Source organism: Eriocheir sinensis, chromosome 2, assembly GCF_024679095.1.
Source record: "Eriocheir sinensis breed Jianghai 21 chromosome 2, ASM2467909v1, whole genome shotgun sequence".
NCBI lineage: Eukaryota > Metazoa > Arthropoda > Malacostraca > Decapoda > Varunidae > Eriocheir > Eriocheir sinensis.
In genome coordinates, this window is record NC_066510.1 from 31,522,938 (window position 1) to 31,546,871 (window position 23,934).

At 42.5% G+C, this 23,934-nt stretch overlaps 2 protein-coding genes across 2 annotated transcripts in view; both read left to right on the top strand.

The window, feature by feature from the left end:
* Positions 1–2,088: 2,088 nt before the first annotated feature.
* Positions 2,089–10,576, top strand: LOC127002892 (crustacean calcium-binding protein 23-like). Its single transcript, XM_050869158.1, has 5 exons — positions 2,089–2,250; positions 6,945–7,070; positions 8,853–9,030; positions 9,607–9,816; positions 9,990–10,576. The coding sequence occupies exons 2-5, from the start codon at positions 6,946–6,948 to the stop codon at positions 10,089–10,091; spliced, it is 615 nt and encodes a 204-aa protein (XP_050725115.1). The 5' UTR covers positions 2,089–2,250; position 6,945; the 3' UTR covers positions 10,092–10,576.
* Positions 10,577–16,180: 5,604 nt separating this feature from the next.
* Positions 16,181–23,934, top strand: part of LOC127002894 (A disintegrin and metalloproteinase with thrombospondin motifs adt-1-like) — a 34,709-nt gene continuing 26,955 nt past the window's right edge. The window contains exon 1 of the mRNA XM_050869174.1: positions 16,181–16,339. The gene's annotated coding sequence lies outside the window, so the exon portion shown is untranslated. The remainder of the gene's footprint in view (positions 16,340–23,934) is intronic.

The following is a 23,934-nucleotide window of genomic DNA, read 5'->3' on the forward strand; positions in this document are numbered from 1 at the left end:
ATGGGTAGGATATCAAAGAGGATCAGATCAGGAAGGGAAATTAGGAACGGGAGAAGGAGGAAGAGGAGGAAGGAAGAGGAGGAAGAGGAGGAAGGAAGAGGAGGAGTAGGAGAAAGATAATGTCATCACTTGTATGTATAATGAATGAACTAAGACTAAAGAATTTCCTGTTTGCATCACTGAATATATGTTACGCCGCTATGCAGATTCTTATATTGAATTTAAAGTGCTTTCCATCCTACGGTCACGAGCATCTATAGGTATACCACAAGGGTAGAACTCATGTTAATGGACCAAGTTTATGTACTTATCTATTTACCATCTATCTATTTATCTATCTGTCTTACCATCCATGTATCTATTTGCCTCTGTCTATATATCTATCTATCTGTTTGTCTGTTTATCGAGTCCAAACATTTTAAATTATGACCTCAAAGACAGTTCCCATATTTCCCTCAAACACAAGAGCTAATCTAAATCATTTCTCTCACTTTTAATGTTGTTTATTGCACCAAGCAGATAAAAAGAAACATAATAAACGAGAAAAACAAAAAAAAATGAAAGTTGGTCAGAATGTACGGCGCTGCTTCATACAATTTCTGGTTATGAATCATCGACTGTCAACCACATGGCAACATTTTTGGGGCCAAGAGAGAGAGAGAGAGAGAGAGAGAGAGAGAGAGAGAGAGGTGGATTTCTGCATGACTTCCCTCTCCCGCCCAGCACCGTCATGCACCACATCATCGGGTTAACTATTATTTTGTTATTATTGTTATTATTTTTTTCTGTCAGTCCTCATGCAATTGTCGAACACGTATATCAGTAGGTCATTGCATATATTGAAGGTTATGAAATAGTCGTAGGCCTACTACTTAAATAAGAACTGTTGTAGAGGGAAAATATAGGCTAGTTGGTTGTATAAAAATATGATGATGATGATGATGATGATGATGTAGAAGGAGAAGTAAAGACTAAAAGAACGTACTATATCTAAACATGTCTATCTGTCTATCTGTCTGTCTATCTATCTATTATCAACACAAGTAGAAAATGATTCGTATATGATATTTGTCCTTTCACCTCTGACATTTCATTTACACACACACACACACACACACACACACACACACACACACACACACGTCACGTCACGTACTATAACTGTACACAGCCGTCAGATGTCAGATGTCAGTTGAGATATCACATGTACGCCTTCCTGGACACACACACACACACACACACACACACACACACACACACACGTCTAACTTTCCCAGAATCTCTTGTATATTATGTGATGGCTAAGTTTTAGGCTACACTGGTAGACTCACTCCTCCTCCTCCTCATCATCAGACAGAATAGATGGGTCACGTGAAGTTGTCTGAAAATAACAATTGAGCATCGTGTCTCATTGTATAGGTTGGTTTCTAGAGATCTGTGCTCTGTGGCAATAAGCAAAGGATATTAACAGACATAACAGGTGGCAATGGATATACGTGGGGGGGGATAGGAGGAGAAGATTTCCGAAACATAGGCTTGGGGCGATATTTCTCTCATAGGAGGAAAACATTGAAAGGCGTTTGCAGCGACTTTATTCCAGACAACACCCAGACACCATAAAAGATGAATAAATTAGCAGAGAGATATATAAACTAAACATAAGAGATTTTTTTTTTTTTTTACACCCAAGGAGACAGTTCAAGGGCGTAAAGAAAAATATAAAAAAAAGCCCGCTACTCGCTGCTCCTGAATAGAGGTCAAAGGAGTGTCCAAAAAGAGAGGTCAAATATAAAGAATATCCTTCAGCTTTAAGGAATAGGAGAAGAAAAAGCAGATGATGATGATGAAGACGAAGATGAAATAAAAAAAGAACAAGAAAATGATATTAAAGAAAAATAACAAAAAAGTAAGGCTGACAGGTTCTCTCGCACATGACCGGGATTCGAACGTGGGGATGAAAATACAAAAGGTGGCCTGCATAGCTATACCTCATGATGTGGAAACCATACTGCGTCCTTGTACAAACGAGAGGGAGGGAGGGAGAGATAAAAAAAGGGGTGTGAGGCGGAGGAATCTGGGTGTTGGCTTGGCTGGCGGCTTCCCTTCCCTTCCACCACCACCACCACCACCATCATCACCACCGCACCACCATCACTGCATCACCACATCCACTCACACCGCCGCGGCTCTTCGAACAACACCTCCACCACCTGCGCTGCGCCACCACCACCACACCACATAGACTTTGAAGTAAGCGTTCCACAGCACATATACTTCGTTAACACAGTAACAGAATGGTAGACGAAGGTATTAAATAGCTGTTTCTTCCCAGCTGTATTGCTTTTGACATTTAGTATTACAGCATTATTGTATTATAGCGTATTTTTCGTGTGAAGTAAGCGTTCCACTCCACGAATAGTTTTTAACACGGTAACAGATTGGCAGAGGAAAGTATTGAAGTTGTATCTTTCACATATAAGTCACCTGTTATGTTGTACTAACGTTTTGACATTGGTGTAGTTTATGCGCATCTTCCTAACATAGCGCTCCTTGGTAGAGATGGTTCTTAAGACAGTAACAGATTGACAGACAGAAAGGTATTGAAGTTATCTTTATACATATAATTATAAGTCACCTGTTTATGTGTTACTGACGTTTTGACATTGGGTGTAGTTATGTATCTTCTAATATGGCGCTCCTGGGTAGTAGATAGTTTCTAAGACAACATATATATAGACAGAGGTGCTGAAGTTCTATCTTTTTACATATAATTAGAAGTCACCTGTTATGTTGTTCTAGGTTGAAGTTCTATCTTTCACATATAATTATAAGTCACCTGTTATGTTGTACTGACGTTTTGACATTGGTGTAGTTTATGCGCATCTTCCTAACATAGCGCTCCTTGGTAGAGATATTTCTTAAGACAGTAACAGATTGACAGACGAAGGTATTGAAGTTCTATCTTTCACATATAAGTCACCTGTTATGTTGTACTGACGTTTTGACAATGGTGTAGTATATCCGCATCTTCCTAACATGGCGCTCCTTGGTAGAGATAGTTCTTAAGACAGTAACAGATTGACAGACGAAGGTATTTAACAATTCTCCCTTCTGTATGAGTCATCTGTTATGCTGTTTTGACGTTAAAATAGTATTCCGCATATCCTTACAATGTAGCGCTTCACTGCATAATAAGTTCCTCACAAACAGATTGACAGACGAAGATATCTGGCAGTTGCATGGCGTTCCTTGGCACATATACCTCTTAACACAATATCAGTTTGGCAGACGAAGATCTAAAGCGATTTTATACGTTTCCCATGAGTCACAATTTCGTTGGATTTAGTATCATACATAACTTCGGCGTTAGTCATTGCCACGCCCACTTTTTGATACCGGCACAATCGCTTGCTGGACTAACCGCACTGATAGCAGAATGGTTTGTTTGGTTAAATATGAGTGTTGAAATGACCGAGAGAGAGCAAGAACTAAGAAAACAAAGAAAAGGAAGTATTGTAAAGCCACTATACATACACAGATTCTTAAGCACGACAACTTGAAGCGAAGATTATTACGAAACGGGAAGCGAAGGAAACAATGACGGAACAGAATAATGATAGACAATGATATATAGCGACTCATGCCTTAGAGAGAAAAAACCCACATAATATGAAGCAGGAAAACAAAGGGCGGATGCATGCAGAACGTTTAGAATCAGAACAGGAGATGAATACCTGAAGACAACACTGAACTGAATGATTAAGAGCGAGAGAAGGGAAGATGGAGGAACGGAGGGAGAAACAGAAAGAAGAAGAAAAAGAAGAAGATGAAGAGAGAAAGAGTAAAGGAGATGAGGAGGAGGCAAGAATCTGAAATAAAGGAGATAATGAGAATGGAAGGAGAGGGAAGGAGGAATGAAGACGAGTTTAAGAAAGAAGGAAGAGGAGAGAGAGGAGAGGAGAGTAGGAAACAAAAGACGAATGCAGAACGTTGGTAGCATAATAAAAGATGAACTATAGGAATGAACGGAGATGATTTTGCCTATACTTACCAACCTGCCTACCTGTGTGTGAGAGAGGTGTTATGTGCACACACACCTTTTCTTCCCTCCCTCGTGCACCTAACACCTCTTCCACACACATAAAGAGTAAAGGAGATGAGGAGAAGGAGGCAAGAATCTGAAATAAAGGAGATAATGAGAAATTGAAGGAGAGAGAGGGAGGAATGAAGACGAGTTTAAAGAAGAGGAGAGAGAAGAGGAGAGTAGGAAACAAAAGACGAATGCAGAACGTTGATAGCATAATAAAAGATGAACTATACAAATGAACGAAGATGATTTGCCTATACTTATCAACCTGCCTACTTGCATTCACACCTTCACACACACCTTTCCTTCCCTCCCTCGTACACATAACACCTCTTCCACACACTCATATATACCCACACACACACACGCACTGATAAGGATATGACTGATTAGCGCACAGTTTCCGATACCGTTTTATCTTGCACGTAAATTATGTTTCTCCTTCCTCTCCCTCCCTTTCCTTTCTTCACTATTAAGGTTTCTGATTTTCGTTCTTAAAGTAAATAAAAGAAAGAAAGGAAAAGAACTATGTATATATGTACCATGTTTTTCTTCCTCTCTCGTTCTAAAGTAAATAAGAAAAAGAAAAGAGAATTGACATAGAACCGACTCACACACACACACACACACACACACACACACACACACACACACATATACACAAACACAGACAAGCAGAGGCAGGAGGTCACGTGTGTATTGTTCCAGATAATTATATGATGGCGTCCTGAAAAACTGGTCCACGCTGGAACATACCACTTCGAACCCGCATTCATATAATACAGGACGGCGGCGTGTGCTGGACAGAGGTGGACAGCAACAGACGTCTTTGTATCCCCTGCTCCTCCTCTCCTCTCTTCTCTCTCCATTTCCTGTTTTTTCCTCCTTCCCATCCGCTTCCTCTCCTTCCATACTTGGGATCTCTCTCTCTCTTCTTTTAATCTTCCCCTCGTCATTTTTCTTTGTTCATTCCCTATTCTCCTTTTTCTTCCCTCCCTTCTTCCTTCCCTCGTAACACCATTTTTCCTCCCATCTCCTACCCTCCATCTTCCCTTTCTTTTCCTTCCTCTCCTTCCATGCTTTCCTTCATTCCTCCCTCTCTTCCTCACCCTCCTTCTCTACAGTCCTTCCAATCCACCACTCCTTCTCTGGCTCCCTCCCTCTCTCCCTCCCTCCGAACATTCCCCGACGGTCACGACTCCTCCGACGCCTGAGGTCTTGTCTTGTTCCCAGAGAGACAACAATGAGGAGTCGTGCGAGGGGAGATGAGCAACACAGGTAGACACATACAGGCAGGTGAGAGCAATTACCGGCAAGACAGGTGCGCCGTGGTGCGTGGACAGGTAAATCGTGGGGCAGGTGTAGCATTGAATGTAAAGAAAGGTAAAAAAAAGTTATTAGGGGAATACAAAGGAATACAGAGAGAGAAAATAATACAGGTGGTGGAAGACTTTTTGGAATATGTTGGGTTTCAGAAAGAGAAGAATAGAGATAAATCGAGAGACATTAGAGAGTATTAAAGTATGTAAGGAAAGGTAATAGAAGTTGATTACAGGTGAATACTTAGAAAAGATATAGGAAAAAAGAGATGCTGAAAGACGTTGGTGGATAAGAATACGAGCTAATTGAACAGGTAAATCATGGAACAGGCATAATAATGGATGCAGGGAAAGGTAAAATGAGTTAGCAATAGAGGATATACATAGGAATTCAGATACATAGAAAGAACAGATACTAAGAGACGTTGGTGGAGAAGAATGAGAGCTAATTGAACAGGTAAATCATGGAACAGGTATAACAATGGATGCAGGGAAAGGTAAAAGGAGTTAGCAATAGAGGATATACATAGGAATTCGTATATATAAGAAGAATATATGGTAGAAGATGTTAGGTAAAGTGCTCTCTCTCTCTCTCTCTCTCTTCTTCCTCCTCTTCTTCCTTTTCTTCCTCTTCCTCTTCGTCTCCTCCTCCTCCATTTCTCATAGGAAGAATAGATACTAGAAGACACTGGGTAAAGTTTAGGTAGTGCCCTCTCTCTTTTCCTCCTCTTCTTCTTCCTCTTCCTCTTCGTCTCCTCCTCCTCCATTTCTCAACACTTCACGTTTCGCCTGTAGCTCATTTTCTTACCGTCACGCAGCTCTCTCCCGTTTTTCTCTTCCTCTTCCTTTTCCTCTTTTTCCTCTTTATTTTTCTTTCTTCCTTCCACCCTCAAAAACTCCCTCATATACTTCTTTTGTTTCTGTTCTCCCTCCATCTTCATTTTTTTTGCCTGTTATCTCTTCTTTTCCTTCACTCTCTAACGCTTCACTTCATATCTTCCTTCCTTCCTTCTTTTTTTCCTCTCTGGATTAAATCTTCTTCATCTTTTTTCTTCCTTCTTTCCATTCTTTCTTCCTTCACTAGACCTTCAGACACGGTTGGCGCCCAGCACACACACACACACACACACACACACACACACGGGTCACCTTGGCTAGCCGCTCACACCTCCATTGACACATCCTACCACCACCTCCACCACCTCCACCACAGCTGTCGCCGCCGCCGCCGCCGCCCACACTAGCCCCCCCCCCTCCCCCCTCTTTCCCCCTTTACCATGAGTCACTCCAGACGGTCAAAGACATGAACACCACCGCCCCTTCGCCCCCCCTCGCTCCCCCCCCCCCCCCTCAGTCCATGCACGCCCCTCCCTCCTCTCCTTCCCTCCTTCATCCCTCCTACTGCCATATACGTCTTTCTTGTACGAGAATATATTCCTCCTCGCATTCAAGGTCGGGGCTGTATGTGAGTGTGTGTGTGTGTGATATACTGATTATTCCTTTATTAAGTCCAGTGTCTCCTTCGTCCACTCCTTCAGGATGCCCCAGGAAGACAAGCTGAAGGAGGCGTCGAAGGCGGCCCTGGAGGCGGCGACCGACCCCCTGGAGAAGCTGCGGAGCCACTGCCTCTCCAGCGGCTACTCCGGCATCCTCTCCCTCGGAAGGTGAGGAGGGAGGGGAGGGAAGGGCTGAAGGGAGTGAGGGAGGCGGGTTGTGATCTGAGGGAAGGAAGGAGTGGAGGAGTTGACACTTTTCAACAGTTTCCTCCATTCTCCAAAGCTCTTCAAGCGGTTAAAGACACGGAACTGCGCACAGGGGCAAGGAACACCTGACACCTCATCACCTTCGTTCTCCCTACCTACGTGAGAAAGAAATAACCCGTACAAACTCGCGCCCGGACGTCCCTCTCGCCTTTTCTCGCTTTTAAGGCAGTCACCGCTTGCCCCAGACAGTGTTGTAGTAACCCGCGGCCTCTCACGCCCAAACTAGCCCACCGATAGCCCAACAGGAATACCCCTCTAAACTTCAATGTATTATGGTGTAACATCTGCAGGATTAGACGGTTTTGTGTCTCGTATGAAAACCCACAACCCACCTCAATACATACGCGTCCGTCAGAGCCTCTCCAGCGATAGCCCAAAGCGACGGGGGAAAAACAGCGGCGCGGGCGCTGGCAACGTTTTACTACATCCCAGAAATTACTGAGTAATCTTCCTCTTCTTCTTCTTGTGGGCAGTTTTTGGCCGTATCTTCCTCTTCTTCTTCGGAGGGTTGAGAGAAGCCTGGGGGATCAACAGCAACACAAGCCTGGTGGTGTTAGACAACAGCGCCGTATCTCTGTGTTCAGCTTGTATCAGGGATTTGTCTGCCTTGGAACTTTTTACTGCCTCGTGTTCTTGATACCTGTGTAACCTCTCCTCATTACTTACCTTGCCCTGTGATTCTCCGTGTGTTCTGACCCCTATTTCAGCTTCCACGAGCATCTAGGTGGTTAGTTACGTGTTCTCAAAACAACGTGAAGGATTGAATATTTGTGACACGCGTGAAGTCAAAAGGGATTTCGTTCACTTCACCCTTATGACCCCGTCCTTGGGAGACGATGTTACATAAGAATGTATGCGTGTTAAGCACCAATACTAGTGCCCTGCGCATCATTTTCCAGATCCAGAACATCAGAACGTATTAAGTCTGCAAGAGGCTGGGGGCAGGGCATGCAGGGTGGCAGGACGTGAAAGAGCCGTGGAAGGTAGAGCAGAAATCACGGTATCGGGGCTGCAGCCAGCGAGCACCCAGAGGTGGCCGCCCCTCACACGGGCAGCTGAATGTGCTTCCCCCGTCTTTGCATCCAAGTATTCACAACACGAGGCCTTTCCGAGGGGCGGCAGGCATTGCAGAGGAAGATAAAGCACATTGCTATACTTCCTTCCTCTCTACTCCCTTCCACTTCAATCCCGTCTTCCTTCCTTCCTGCTCTACATAGTAACGGGTCCTCCTCTAGGCCTCCCTGCCCGCCGATCGTCCATTTTCCTTTCACATACACAAACACATACACACACACGCACACACACACCGATGATTGGGTGTTGACTTTTGGTCTCGTTCACTGCCTCAAACTACAACACGACGCCTTTCCGAGGGGCGTCATGGCAGGTATTGCAGAGTAAAGGATAGCACATTGCCATTCTTCCTTCCTTCCCACTTCCTTCCACTTCAATCCTGCCTTCTTTCCTTCCCGCCATACGTAATTATGGGTCATCGTACGTCTTCAACCTCCCTGCCCGCTATCGCCTCCTCTCCATACACAGACACACGCACGCACACACACAGATGATGGAGTGATGTCTTTTTCTCTCGTTTTTAAAGCTCTTCATGCGGGTAAAGATACGAAGCAGCGCACAGGGGCAAGGAACACCACATATTTTAACACGAACCTCCATATCCTTCAGGTTGTTCCGTCGGCTAGACAAGGACCGCTCATGGACACTGTCGCGGGACGAGATGAGTCGCGGTGTGGCGCAGTTCGGCCTCGACTTCTCCGAGGCTGACATCGACAAGCTCTTCAAGGCGTTCGAGAAGGACGGGGCTGCCGGCATCAACTACGAGGAGTTCCTGGAGGCTCTGAGGGTGAGGAAGGGAGATGAGGGAGAGTGAGACGAGGGAGGGGAGGAAGAGAGTCTGAATAAAGGAGTGAGGGAGGGAGGTGTTGGTGTGGGTGAGGGAGGAAGGGAGGGTAAGGGAGATGAGGGAGATGGTGTGAGTGAGTGAATGAGGGAGGGAGGGAGGGAGGAAGAGTGAGACGAGGGAGGGGAGGAAGAGAGTCTGAATAAGGAGTGAGGGAGGGAGGTGTTGGTGTGGGTGAGGGAGGGAGGTACGAAGGGTGAGGTGAAGGGAGTTTGGAGGAGGAGGAGGGAGGTGGTCTGTGAGGGAGGGAAGGAGGGAAGGAAAGACGAAGAGTAGGAGGAAGAAAGTACTTGAAAGGGTAAGAAAAATATGGGTGGATAAAACTAACTACTTGAAAAAACAAAACAAAAAAGGGTAAGGTAGAGACAGGAGCAGACACAAGCAAATAAGATAGATAGACGATACAAGCAAACTACAATAACCTTTCTACCTTAACGACAGACCTAATTACCACCACACACACATTAATCATCACCCTCCTACTCGCCCACTCCCTTACCTCCACACTTCAACCAACAGCCCGCCATGACCGGACCGAGAAAGGCTGCAGTGGAGGCCGCCTTCAAGCACCTGGACAAGACTGGTGACGGCGTGGTGTCTGTGGAGGACCTGAAGGGCGTGTACTCGGCCAAGGACCATCCCAAGGTGGTCAAGGGCGAGGCCACCGAGGAGGAGCTGCTCAAGAAGTTCCTCGGCCTGTTTGAGAGCCAGGGATCTGTGGACGGCAAGGTGGGTGCTTCCTTAGGTTCATGGTATATAGAAGAAGGGTCAAACTATCCTCAGACTTATAAAAGTATACGCATGGAAATACCCCAAAATCCTACCTACGAAAGCCTTGTTAAATATGTGTATCTACTCTTTAAGAATATGTCCCTTACTCATCTCTTCCTCCCTTCCTCCAGGTGACGAAGCAGGAGTTCTTCGACTATTACTCCAGCTTCAGCAAGGCCATTGATGACGATGAGTACTTCGTCTCCGTGGTCAACAAGAGCTGGGGGCTGTAAGCGAGCTCCACTGATGTTCCTCTGAGGTGGTTGGTAGGCTATACTCTCCTAGACGCTTCCGCTTCCGCCTCCCACATCAACTGTTTCCAAAGGTTGAAGAGGAGATTAATCGGGGTCTCGCGAATGGGAAAATAGGGAGAAGTTAGTTTGTTTACGATGGGTGACAGCGCCCTTACTAATGCATATTTCTGGTGGACTTTTGTTATTATTCTACAGGTGACAAATAAACAGAAATCTCATGCAACCTATTCTATATGATTTCTACTGCACTTAACGAAAATGGGGAATCAGGCTATGGAATTATATATATATATATATATATATATATATATATATATATATATATATATATATATATATATATATATATATATATATATATATACAGAAGATTGCCAGATTTATATATTGTCTTAGGTGTGTCTGATGTAGTTTCGAATCCTATTAAGTTCAGATTGAATACCACAATAAAAAAGGAAATGATCTGTCAGTCTGTTTACAAAGCTTCCTTCCCTTACGAACGAGAGAGAGAGAGAGAGAGAGAGAGAGAGAGAGAGAGAGAGAGAGAGAGAGGGGAAAAAAAAGTAAAACATAAGGTATTTCCGCTAAGGTCTTGTAAGGTGTGTGTGTGTGTGTGTGTGTGTGTGTGTGTGTGTGTGCGCAGAATAATACCACCACCACCATCACCACCAGCACCACCACCACCACCAACAACAACAACAACAACCTGACTTTTCATAACAATATTAGTCATTAATTAATTATGCAGGGGAGAAAAGGTGAACGAACAATAAGATAATTAATTAATTGTCAACTCACCCTCTTTCCCCTCCCCCCTTTCTCTCTCTCTCTCTCTCTCTCTCTCTCTCTCTCTCTAATTACACGAAATATATATTAAAAGGTCGACAAATGAGATATCTTACCTTGGTTTGAACTGAACTCACATGTATTATAAATTATACACAAATATGTATCTTAGATGAATGAAACTAGTAGGTTGTATATCCTATCACTGAACGTATGAATTAATTTATGTATTTGGGAGCGTTGAGTAGAGCCCTGTTTTTTTCTTTTTTTCTCTGCACCATTTTCGTTGCCCTTGTGCCGTCTCCTTTGCTGTAAAAAAAGTTATGCTACCAGGAAATTAGGGGAGGAAGTGAAGGGGAGGGTAAGAAATTGAAACGAGAAGAAAAGGAAACGAGGTAAATAAAATAGAACTTTGGATAAAATGAAATATAGAAAATGGTAAAATGCAGACACACGCACGCACACACACACACACAAAAAAAAAAAAAATATATCACTATTTTTTTTTACTTTCTTTTATTTTTCTATTAATTCCCTTCCTTAACTGTTATTTTTTTTTTGTTCCTTTCGTATGTCATTTTCTCCTGCTTCCTCATTTTTCTCTTTCTCTTTCTCTTACTTTTGTTATTTCTTTCTTATTTTTTCTATTACTTCCCTTCCTTTACTGTTATTTTTTTGTGTGTTTCTTTCGTATGTTATTTTCTCCTCTTTCCTCATTTTTCTCTTTCTCTTTCTCTTATTTTTGTTATGGCTTTATTTTTGGTATTATCGTATTTCTTGTTATTCCTCTACCTCCTCCTTCTTCTCTTCCTCTTTCTCTTATTTTTGTTATGCCTTTATTTTTGCCGTTTCCTTATTATTCGGTTTTCACTATTTTGGGTTGATAAAATACGCAAACTTCTTGAAAAAACCCACAAAACAAAAGTGAGGAACATTCAGACAGATCTAAAGGTCAAAAAGATAAGATAAATCAATGATATAATAAAATACATACATAGTTGGGTTGGATGAAGTTGGTATATTATATAGGTAGCTGCGGGGATCATGTTTCTCAAGGGCCCCTCTAAGTGAGAAAAATGAGAAAAAATCATCACTCACGCAAACCATTTCATAATATATATCAACGCATTTGTGATCAGTTTATGCATCATCTATTTTGGGGGCTTTATATCATGGCAAAAATGTGGCCCGTTGCTGGTACACGGTAAAGCCACAAATTTGGCCCTTCGCAGGTACCGGGTTAAGTTACGTTCATCAGTTAGAAATCAGATATGCTTATTCGTTCTAATATATATACAGTCGGGTCGAAGCGGAAGTGGTTCATGCATAGCGGGACCGGATGAAGATTAGTTTGAGATTATATACATGTTTATTTGTGTTAATATATGCAGTGGCATTGGCCCAAGATGATATACGTAAACCTTCATTATTTTGAGATTACATGATGTATTCTATTTAAGTCTGTGAGAAAAACAAACAGAAACGAGAGAATGACAAAAATGGAAGGAAATAGAAGTAGGAAAAGAACAAAAATACGTAAAAGAAAAAAGAAGGGGAGACTAAATATCAGAAAATACAAAAAGAAGAGAGATTAAAAAAAGGAGAATAACATGAATATGAGAATAACAACAAATAAGGAAATAACAAAAAATAAGAGTAACAAAAATGAGAAAATAACAAAAATTAGAGAAAACTAAAATAAAGGAAAACAAAAATATTAGAAAAAGGAAGAGGAAGAGGAAGAGGAATTAAGACAAAACACATTAGAAAAAAAAGAAACGAAGAGAAGTAATAATAAAAAAGTAAGAGGTAAAAAAAGTAAACAAGTAAAAAAGTAAGGAAAAGAAAGTAAGAAAAGAAAGATGGCAAGCGCACCTATTGAGCCCGAAGGGTGACGTGCGAAACAACCTGTCATTAATTATTTTCCGGGGCCCATTATCACCTGCCCGCCGCCCGCACCTTGCACCAGCCACGCCCCTCCCCTGCACGTCACCTGGTAGCGGTTCCTTTACCCCCACCCCCTCCTCCTCCTTCTCCTGCACCCCTACCTCCTCCACCTCCGTCATCACCCTCCACTGCATGCTTGGTGATACTGAGTCGATGTTTCTGAATGCCTCTTCTTTATATACATCCTTTTATGGAATACCGCCTCATTACGGTTTCTTCACCCCCTCCTCTTCCTTCTGCGCCCTTTCCATCTTCAACCCCTTCGTCACCACCTTCTACTGCAGCTTGGTTATAAGGACCTCTTCATTTCCTCTTATGGGATACAAACTCCTTCTTGCAATAGATTATTCTCTTTAGATCTTTACATTCGCGATATAAAATGTTACAGTATATAACGTATTTAATGAGAAAAAGATGATGAACAAGTTAGTTATAATGACTTTAGAATCATATGGAAACAAGTGCAAGTTTTATACAGAGAAGAATATTAGAAAAATAAAATCAATTACTATTTTGTTAAGGAGATAGATAGATATATACATAGATAGATAGATAGATAAACGGTTAAATACAAAGATAGGCAGATAGTTAGATGAAAGAGAAAAGGAAAGAAGAGAGAAAAGAACGAGAATGTTTTGGTAGTGGTTCGAGAAATATAAAAAAAGAGAAAAAAATCGTATCAGGTTAATAATAATGGTAATGGCTCTTGATTGCAGTTTTACTTCATAATGATTCTAGGGAACTCATTAATTTCAATACAGCTAAATTACTCCATTATTACGCACCATTTTCGTTTCTTGGTATATAGTGGAAGGTATTAATAGATAAAAAGCAGTCTAGCCTAACCTACCTTCAATACCCCTCTCTCTCTCTCTCTCTCTCTCTCTCTCTCTCTCTCTCTCTCTCTCTGATAAATAGGGTTAAAATAGTAATAAAAATGAAAATAATAGTAGCTGCAGGCATTTATATCATTAATCAAACTTCTATTATATTATACCAGGAACTCGCTCACCTCCTCAGCCGTCCTCCATCGCCCCCTTGAACCCCGTAGCCAGCATGTTAATAATTAATGAAAATGACAGCTACTAAAGTAATTAATGACTAGAGAGAGAGAGAGAGAGAGAGAGAGAGAGAGAGAGAGAGAGAGAGAGAGAGAGAGAGAGAGATAATCCTAAAGAAAGCCTCAAGACATCGTAAATATTCTCTCCTCTTTGACCCGTCTCTCACGATATCCAATTAGAAAAAAAAGAAAGAAGGGAGGGAAAGAAAGTCGAGAGAATGACAGTCTGAGATTCTTCCTTTGTGATACCCCGCGTCAAGAAGAAGAAGAAGAAGAAGAAGGAAAAAAGAAGAAGAATATGAAGATAATGACGGTATAATAAGATGCTGAAGAAAAAGGAGAAAAATAAAAAGAAAAGAGATGAGGAAAAAGCATAAAACTGGGAGCGGAAAAACAGCAATTATTAAACAAACAAATAAATAGATTAAACAAAACAAAAACAACATAAACAACTTAGTAATAATAAAAAAGAAATCAAAACAAGACATCTAAAGACACAATAGGATTTATATAGCAACAACACACACACACACACACACACACACACACACACACACACACACACAAACACCAACCACCTCGTACATACAATAACAAAAAAACATCAACAAACCTCATTAACCTAACCTCACCTCACCTCACCTCACCTCCCCGCACATACGAATTTACCTGTCAAGCATCCCAGACGTTAATTACAAGCACCTGCCTCTATCTTCTACCTGGCGGGCGTCAAAATAATGCAGGTGGAGTTATATATTTTTATGGCTACTATCTTTTTTTCCCTTTTTTTCTGCTCATCTATATCTCATTACACGGTTGGAGGTCGAGGGTGAATGGGGGAGACGGGGAGAGGGGAAGGGAAGTATTTATAATTGCCTACATAACCCTTCTAGTAATGGTACCAGCAGCTGGGGGCGAAGAACCCTGTTGCAGCCTGCTTATAATATATACTGAGAAGGGGGGGGAAGGGAAGGAAAGGAAGGAAGGGAAAGAGAGAAGAGGAGGAGAGGAAGGAAAGGATAGGGAGGGAAGGTGATGGGTTATTTAGCTTTTATATTATTTTTTTTTAAACACTTGTAAGGAAGGTACGAAGGGGGACGAAAGGGCAAGGAGGAAAGGAGAGAGAGAGAGGGAGAGAAAAGGAGGGAAGGAGTGAAGGTAATGGATTAAAATTGAAATAAAGGCATATGAATCACGTTTCTTTTCCCACTTTTTCATAGCCTACAAATTTTTTCAACAATTATTTAACCGCGGTGTATACTGAGAGAGGGAAGGAAAGGGAGGAAGGGAAGAAGAGAAAGAGGAAGGAGGGACTGAAGGAGAAAGGGGTGTAAATTAAGTAAAACAAATGCAAGTCAATCATCCACTTCTTTATATACAACATGAATTTTACACTCTATAAAACGCAAAAATTAGAAGGAACATATTTGCAAGGGGGAGAGGTGGGAGGAGGAGGGATTAGAAGTGAAATAAAAACAAGTCAATCACATTTTCATATACTTATTTCTATACAACATGAATTTTACACTTCACAAAACGCAAAAAATAGAAGTAAGGAACATATTTGCAAGGGGGAGAGGTGGGAGGAGGAGAGATTAAAAGTGAAATAAAAACAAGTCAAACACATTTTCATATACTTATTTCTATACAACACGAATTTTACACTTCACAAAACCCAAAAAATAGAAGTAAGGAACATATTTGCAAGGGGAAGAGGTGGGAGGAGGAGGGATTAGAAGTGAAATAAAAACAAGTCAATCACATTTTCATATACTTATTTCTATACAACACGAATTTTACACTTCACAAAACGCAAAAAAATTAGAAGTGAGGAAAATTCTTGCCATGCGAAGAGGAGGGAGGAGGAGGGAGAGGAGGTTTTAGAAAAGAAACAAATATACATGCAAGTCGCACTCCTTACCCAACTTTCCCTACCTTTTCTTTGTCAATATGAATGCAAAACTTCACAGAACAACATTATGGGAAAGGAAAGTACTTACAATGCGCCAATTCTAAGTTACATGCCATGCGAAAACGGGAAAGGAATAATTGAAACAAATATACATGCAAGTCACACTCCTTACCCAATTTTCCCTACCTTTTCTTTGTCAATATGAATGCAAAACTTCACAGAACAACATTATGGGAAAGGAAAGTACTTGCAATGCGCCAATTCTATGTTACATGCCATGCGAAAGCGCCGCTCGGTTCATTCACCTCCAGTTTCGTTCAGTGGCCGTATGGAAGCGTTCTGGGGGCATGGGGGTCCGGGAGGAGGAGGAGGAGGAGGAGGAGGAGAAGAGCTAGAGGACGGGGTGAGGTCATGGATGTTAGGAAAGTAGTATTAGAAGAGAACACAGCCTCAGTTTAGCAGAAGAGCCGGTGGAGGAAGGACGCGGAGTGAGGTGCTGTCATCGGCTAGTGAGATTATAAGGTGAGTGGTCAACCTCTTTCTGGCGCGCACACACACACACACACACACATACATTGCAAGTAGTTTAGTTTAGTGTGTTTTAAAGGATGTTATAGAAAGGTCATGTGGATTTTTATTAGAAATTTATGATACTATTGTTTGGTTTTAGATGAAATTTGAATGTTTTTTGTTTATTTGTCTTTACTTTATGTTTGGGTCGGGAAAAGATGATTGGATAAAACTTTAGAGGAAGTTTATAATGACGTTTTTTTTTACTATTTCTTTCCGTATTTCTGTATTATATTTAAGTATCCTATTGGTTAAGAAAATGTGTTAACCCAAACGCAAGAGGAAATATATAGTAATACATTAATACCTTGATTTTTTTCTCTCTCGTTAGGGTGAACAGACGATATTTGCATAGGCTATATATTATTATCTGGATGTTCCCAAATATAACTTTTTTGTTTACTATTTTTTTTCTTCGGCGGCAGACTAGCGTGTTTGCGAGCCACCTAAACTTTTTGCAGAACCAGGAAATGAGAATCGGTTAATGCGAGTCCCAAAGGTGGTTGATTTAACTATTTATTTTTTCGTTTTGTTGTTTTTTCAATAGCCTAAACGCAGGTACTGTTGACCATCCATCTATCTCATGTCACGAATAGATTTAGGCAGGAAAAGATAGCAATCAACAACAACAACAACAACAACAACAACAACAACAACAACAACAACAACAATTACTACTTCTACTACCACCACTACATCAGTAATAAGATGAATCGATAAACATAAATATTTGATGATAATAATTAGGTATGCAACTTGTCAGTCTGTCATACGGGCGCGGAAGCAACACACACACACACACACACACACACACACACACACAGAGCTTTCGTACCCACCCATCTTTCACCTCAGCACCAAGTATTAGTTTCTAGGCAAAAGGGCGGGTGTTAAAGTATACAGATGTCTTAACAGGGGGTTGGGTGTGAAGGTATACAAATGTCTTAACAGCACCGCGCCCCGATGACCAAGAGAGAGAGAGTGGCTTTTAGCGTGCACAGGAGCGGGGTTTCGTGTGGGTTGGTATCCTCAGACGCGTCCACCACTCACATCAACTATTTCCTAGGGCCATAAAGGGGACCAGTCGGGTTCTAATGAGTGATATCCTTGGTTCACGGTACAGAGGAAGGGTTGAACTACCAGCAGGGTTAAAAACTCCCCCCTGGAAATGCCCGCAACTCTTATGAGAAAGTCTTGTCAAATACGTGTGCTTTTTGCCTCGAGATGTTTAAGACTATGGCCCTGTATCTCCTGAAGGCGGTTTTCACTCAGTTTTAAGGCGAGATCCGGGTTTAGTAGATGTTTTATGGCTCCTTTTATTAGGGCAGCGTTGAGATAAGACTCTGGAAGCATCTTTATGATACTAATGGAGCGCCGTAGCCAGGACTTACAATACGGGAGAGAGGGCGGGCTATCGTATGGGTAGGCTAGGTATTTCTTCCTTAGAGGGCTATATAATATTCTATCGTTGACTTTACGTTTTATAGCTTTGAAACGTTTACTGGTTTACTTTTTTTAACTTTTTTTTTATATATGTATATCTCTTTCTGGGTATCTTTCTACTGGAGTAACATATTCAAGCACTCATATGCGCTCATAAGGGAAACATGTCTAAAGGGCCTAATAAGTTTTTTTTCTGATGGGGGGTGAGTTCAGCCCCCCCCCCCCCCCCCCGCCCCTTTCCCCTCCTTGCTACGGGCTTGCACTAACGGTGGTGGTTTCCGAGAGGTCAAAGGGACTCCCAGAGGTCAGCTGTGGAGACACATGCATATGAGACGCAGACACAGGGAAAGGTGATTTGAGCATGCACGTATTTTCATCACCATATCAAAGTTGTTTATGTGAAGGTGATTGGAACATGCATATATTTTCATCACCATATCAAAGTTGTTTATGTGCAGGTGATTTGAGCATGCATAGATTTTCATCACCATATCTAAGTTGTTTATGTGAAGGTGATTTGAACATGCACGTATTTTCATCACCATATCTAAGTTATTTACGTGCTTGGGTTGAACCTAAGAAACGCAGTATAACAAATAAGAATATACATAGGAATACTCATTACATGTCTTTTTATGGTAGATTATTCAATATAAGTACGTGCAAAAAGAAGAAAAGGTAGAGAGAAGGAAAATGTGCAAGAACCATGAATGAAATACTACTCGCTATGTCTTCAAGAGGGTAATTAACACACGATTAAAGGAAGAAAAAAAAGAGGAGAAAAAAGATTATATTAGGCTATCTAGTGTTCTGATGAGGCCTTGGAAGTGATAATTAATGTCATCAGGGAGTTGCCTTATGTTTCTATTCAATTTCCAAGCATACTTCCAAGAGCTAAGTACCTAATGAATAGATAAATGCTACATAAATAGGAAATAAATAGCCATCACGTGTCGCATTCGTCATTATAACCGTCACCGTCCTGCTAGACCGCAAGCACACAGACTATCGCTATTAGAATTCTGGCCCCGTCACTGGCCGTGTGTGTGTGTGTGTCTGTATGTGTGTGTGTGTGTGTGTGTGTGTGTGTGTGTGTGTGTGTTGTGCTTGTGGTTGTGTATCAAATGTTTATGGGTGTTATTACTCTCTCTCTCTCTCTCTCTCTCTCTCTCTCTCTCTCTCTCTCTCTCTCTCGTTGACACCGTCGTGGGGAGTGTTCATTTTCAAAGGTAGGGAAGAAGAAGAAGAAAAAGGAGAAGGAGGAGGAGGAGGAGGAATAAGAGAAGGAATATAGGGATGCTGTGGTGTGTGTGTGTGTGTGTGTGTGTGTGTGTTACCAGTGAATAATTTTCGGTCCATAGACGAGGACTGGTATATCTCTGTCTATGATAATGCAGGCTCTTCGTCTCATCAGCTCTCCTCCTCCTACTGATAGTCTTCTACCTCTTAAATTCCGCAGCGATGTTGCCTCTCTTTCTATCTTCTATCGATATTTCCAAGCTGACTGCACTTCTGAACTTGCTAACTGCATGCCTCCCCCCCTCCCGCGGCCCCGCTGCACACGACTTTCTACTCATGCTCATCCCTATAGTGTCCAAACCTCTTATGCAAGAGTTAACCAGCATCTTCACTCTTTCATCCCTCACGCTGGTAAACTCTGGAACAATCTTCCTTTATCTGTATTTCCTCCTGCCTACGACTTGAACTCTTTCAAAAGGAGGGTATCAGGACACCTCTCCTCCCGAAATTGACGTTTCTTTCGGCCACCTCTTTTGATTCTTTTTTGGGAGCAGCGAGTAGCGGGCTTTTTTTTATTATTGTTTTTTTTTGTGCCCTTGAGCTGTCTCCTTTGTTGTAAAAAAAAGCAGTAAGTGTATCCTACATGGCGCATTAAAAAAAAAATATATATTATGAAGATGAGCCGATGGTGATGTTGATGAATAGTTGTCAGAGAAAGCAAGATCAGACGACGCAGGGGTTTCTTAATCCAACCATTACTTTAAGATTAACTTCACCCCCCTTATTATGCTTTTTACGGGTACATCACAGCCCTTTAAAGGCCGTCAACGTCGAAGGATTTCCCCCTCTCTCTCTCTCTCTCTTGCAAATGATTTTAAACGATTTCACGCGGAGAATGACTAAGTTATCCCTTATATTTTTGAAAGAAAATAAAAATACGGGAGAGAATGAAGTATTATATGGTAGACTATTTTTTTTCTTCCTACGTATTGGTGGATAGCCCCTCCCCATGTTATTTTTTTATATTGGCCTAAATATGCCCCTAGAAGTGCTCATTCCCCCCTCCCCCCAAATCATGGACCTAGGATGTCCTTTAGTCACCCTCCAAAAAAAGAATCTATCAGCATTACGGACTTGAAATATGTGTTCTGGGGCGCTGATATGACCCGCTAATTTCAGTCAAACAGACGTCTTTGGAGATGGGTCATGTAGGGTTCTGTGGGGTTGGGGAGGGGTCATGTGGGGTTGTGGGGTTGGGGAGGGGTCATGTGGGGTTGTGGGGGCTACATGGGGGTTTGAGGGGGTTATGTGGGAGTTAGGAAGAGGTTATGTGGGGTTGTGGGGGGCGGGGAGGAGGTAATGTGGGGTTGAGAGAGAGAGAGAGAGAGAGAGAGAGAGAGAGAGAGAGAGAGAGAGAGAGAGAGAGAGAGATGAACTAATTGAAAGCGCATTTACCAGATTAAAAAAAAGAACCCAATCTGTAAACTAATTAATAAGAAAAACGAAGTAAAACTTAACTTAATACGAAACTTCTCCTCCTCCTCCTCTTCCTCTTCCTCCTCCTCCTCCTCCTCTTCTTTCTTCTCCATCAACTTGGGCTCAAAAACTCTCCTCTCCTCCTGTAAGAGCTTGAGTATTAGGAGAGAGAGAGAGAGAGAGAGAGAGAGAGAGAGAGAGAGAGAGAGAGAGAGAGAGAGAGAGAGAGAGAGAGAGAGAAAGCTTCAATTAAAAGTTTGTTGAGCCTTGCATCAGCGACTAACTCCCCCCCCCCTCCCCCCCTCCCCCCGTGCGTCCATCTCTCCTCCTCCTCTTCTTCCTCCTTCCTTCCTTCCTTCCTCCTTTTCCTTCTTTCCCTTCCTCCCCTTCTTTTTCCGGCCTCCGTTTTAATTTTCTCTTTTTTTCTCTCCTCCGTGTGTCCTCCTCCTCCTCCTCCTCTTCCTTCCTTTCTTTCCTTCTCCTCTTCCTTATTCTTCATTCGAGTTCAGTTTTATTTTTCGTGTTCGTTTTTTTTGTTTGTTTTTCTTGGTGTTTTTTCTTATTCTTCTTCTCGTCCTCCTCCTCCTCCTCCTCCTCTTCCTCTGCCTTCCTTCCTTCCTTCCTTTTTCCTTTTCTTGTTCTACCTCCTCTTCTCTCCTCTTCCCACCTTTCTCCTTTCCTCACTCCCTCCTTATCCTCCTCCTCCTCCTCCTCCTCTTCTCTCCTCTTCCCACCTTTCTCCTTTCCTCTCTCCCTCCTTATCCTCCTCCTCCTCCTCCTCCTCCTCCTCCTCAGTCTCTCATCCTCCTCATGAACGGATTACAAGGATAAGGATAGAGGACACCGGCGGGGAGGGGGGGGGGAAGGGAAGGGGAGGGAAGGGGATGAAAAGGTATAAGCCGGCCAGGTAACCCAACACACCTGTATCATTAGCGGGAGGGAATTGAACTTAATCACATTGCTCACCCGGTTGGAAATACACGCAGGTAACCTTGAATTCTAAGTCGGTGTTATCAGATGGTTTCGCCTCCTACATCAACTAGGTTCCAATGGCGAAAAAGGAGAGTAATCAAGTTCTAAAGAGTGTTTCTATAGGTTCATGGTGCAGAAGAAGGGTCAGACTACCACCAGGGTCATAAAACTACCCCTGGAAATGCACAGAACTCCTATATACGAAATCGGTTTCATCAACTAGGTTCCAATGGCAAAAAAGGAGATTAGTCGGATTCTAATGAGTGTTTCTATAGGATTATGGTACAAAAGAAGGGTCAAACTACCACCAGGGTCATAAAACCACCCCTGGAAATGCACAGAACTCCTATATACGAAATCGGTTTCATCAACTAGGTTCCAATGGCAAAAAAGGAGAGTAATCGGGTTCTAATGAGTGTTTCTACAGGTTCATGGTACAGAAGAAGGGTCAAGCTACCACCAGGGTCATAAAACTACCCCTGGAAATGCACAGAACTCCTATATACGAAATCGGTTTCATCAACTAGGTTCCAATGGCAAAAAAGGAGAGTAATCGGGTTCTAATGAGTGTTTCTACAGGTTCATGGTACAGAAGAAGGGTCAAGCTACCACCAGGGTCATAAAACTACCCCTGAAAATGCACAGAAATCCTATATACGAAAGCCTTGTCAAATATGTGAGCTTGAGCCTCCTTCCTAGCCCACTTCCCTCCTAACCTCCTTATCTATCTACCTATGCTTACAATGGGGTAGTTGCTGCACACACACACACACACACACACACACACACACACACACACACACTTTTCCTCCGTCTCGCTCCGCATTAGCATCCCGATTACAGTCTTCTAACGCACCGCACTTGTTTGTTATTCTAGCGGCGAGGACGAGGAGGCGAGAGACGAGGTGTTGGTCTGTACCTCGGGGCTCTTCCTCACTCTTTGACTTACGCACAGACAGACAGACAGACAGACGGGGCGGTGGGCATACTTATAGACAGCCAGGTAGACAGGTAGGGAGACAAAATGATGGGTAGATAGATAGACAAGCAGATGAGAAGACAGACAGATAGACAGGAGAGTGACGGACAAGGACATACTTACATACACACATACATATAGACAGACAGACAGACATAACAGACAGACAGGCAGATAGGCAATTACAACCCCCTCCCCCCACACACACACATACACGCACAAACACGCCCACACACCACACCTACGACAACACCTTAACACAGGCAATATCAGTAATGCTAACAACCCTCTCAAAGGCCGCCATTCCGCGAACCAGACGATAAGTAAAGGTCATTCGCGGAGTTGGCAACAGGTGGCGTGGGGGAGAGAGAGAGAGAGAGAGAGAGAGAGAGAGAGAGAGAGAGAGAGAGAGATGCCATAACAACCTCACTTCTGACACTATCACCACAGCAACCATCACCACCATCACCACCACCACCACCACCATCACCACCCTCCTCTCTCTATCTCAGATCAAAGAGGACGTTTTGTTGTTATGGGAAGGGAAGGGAAGGGAGGGGACGGCGTAAGTATTAAATATATATAATACACGTACGATATAATACAAGGTTAAACGGTGTGATTGTTAACGTAAGGGCAGAAAGGAGGGAAGGGGGAATGATAGAGGGGATAAAGGGTTATGAATACGATACTAAGAGAGTGATAAGAGAGATGAGAATGTACAGAGGTGTGTGTGTGTGTGTGTGTGTGTGTGTGTGTGTGTGAAGTTGATGATGCTGGGATGCTGCTGCTGATGATGGTGATAATGATGCTGGGATGCTGTGTATGATTTCCTGTTTTTTTGTTTTTTTATCTTTTTCTGCTTCTTGTTGATTAGAGAAAAATTCCTTTGTTGACTTCCACTGTTAATTCCTCCCTTTCTTCCTCTTCACACACACACACACACACACACACACACACACACACACACACACACACACACGGGGGAGGTGAACTGTCTTGGTAGTAGTTTTGCCTCTGGGGGATGGTTTTCCCTTTGCTCTCTCTCTCTCTCTCTCTCTCTCTCTAAAATATCAAATTACAGCACAAACCTACGAACATTCATTTGTTTTTTTGCATTTCTTTGTTTTTTCGGGTCTTTGTATAATTCTATAATGCTGGGATCACTTTTCTTTTGTATTAGGTTGAGTTGTCATCTAGGATCATTAAACTCTTCCGAACAACTCTTATGTATCTTTCCTATAAACCCATGTACCGATTCAGCAATATCTACCCTCTCCAATAGCCTTCTATGCAGTGTACAATCCTCTATAACCGTCATTACTCTCGCGAAAGTGGTATTCAGCGTCACCCCTCGTTGGGCTTGTCGGGCAGTTTCCTTTCATGCACTTTTTAGCCATGCACTAGAGAGATCCACTGGCGTCTTATCAACCAGTCA

Coding starts and splice junctions, on each gene's coding strand:
- LOC127002892 (XM_050869158.1), top strand. CDS start 6,946: ATGCCCCAGGAAGACAAGCTGAAGGAGGCGTCGAAGGCGGCCCTGGAG. Junction 9,031..9,606: donor AGTTCCTGGAGGCTCTGAGG/GTGAGGAAGGGA, acceptor TTCAACCAACAG/CCCGCCATGACCGGACCGAG. Junction 9,817..9,989: donor AGGGATCTGTGGACGGCAAG/GTGGGTGCTTCC, acceptor CCCTTCCTCCAG/GTGACGAAGCAGGAGTTCTT.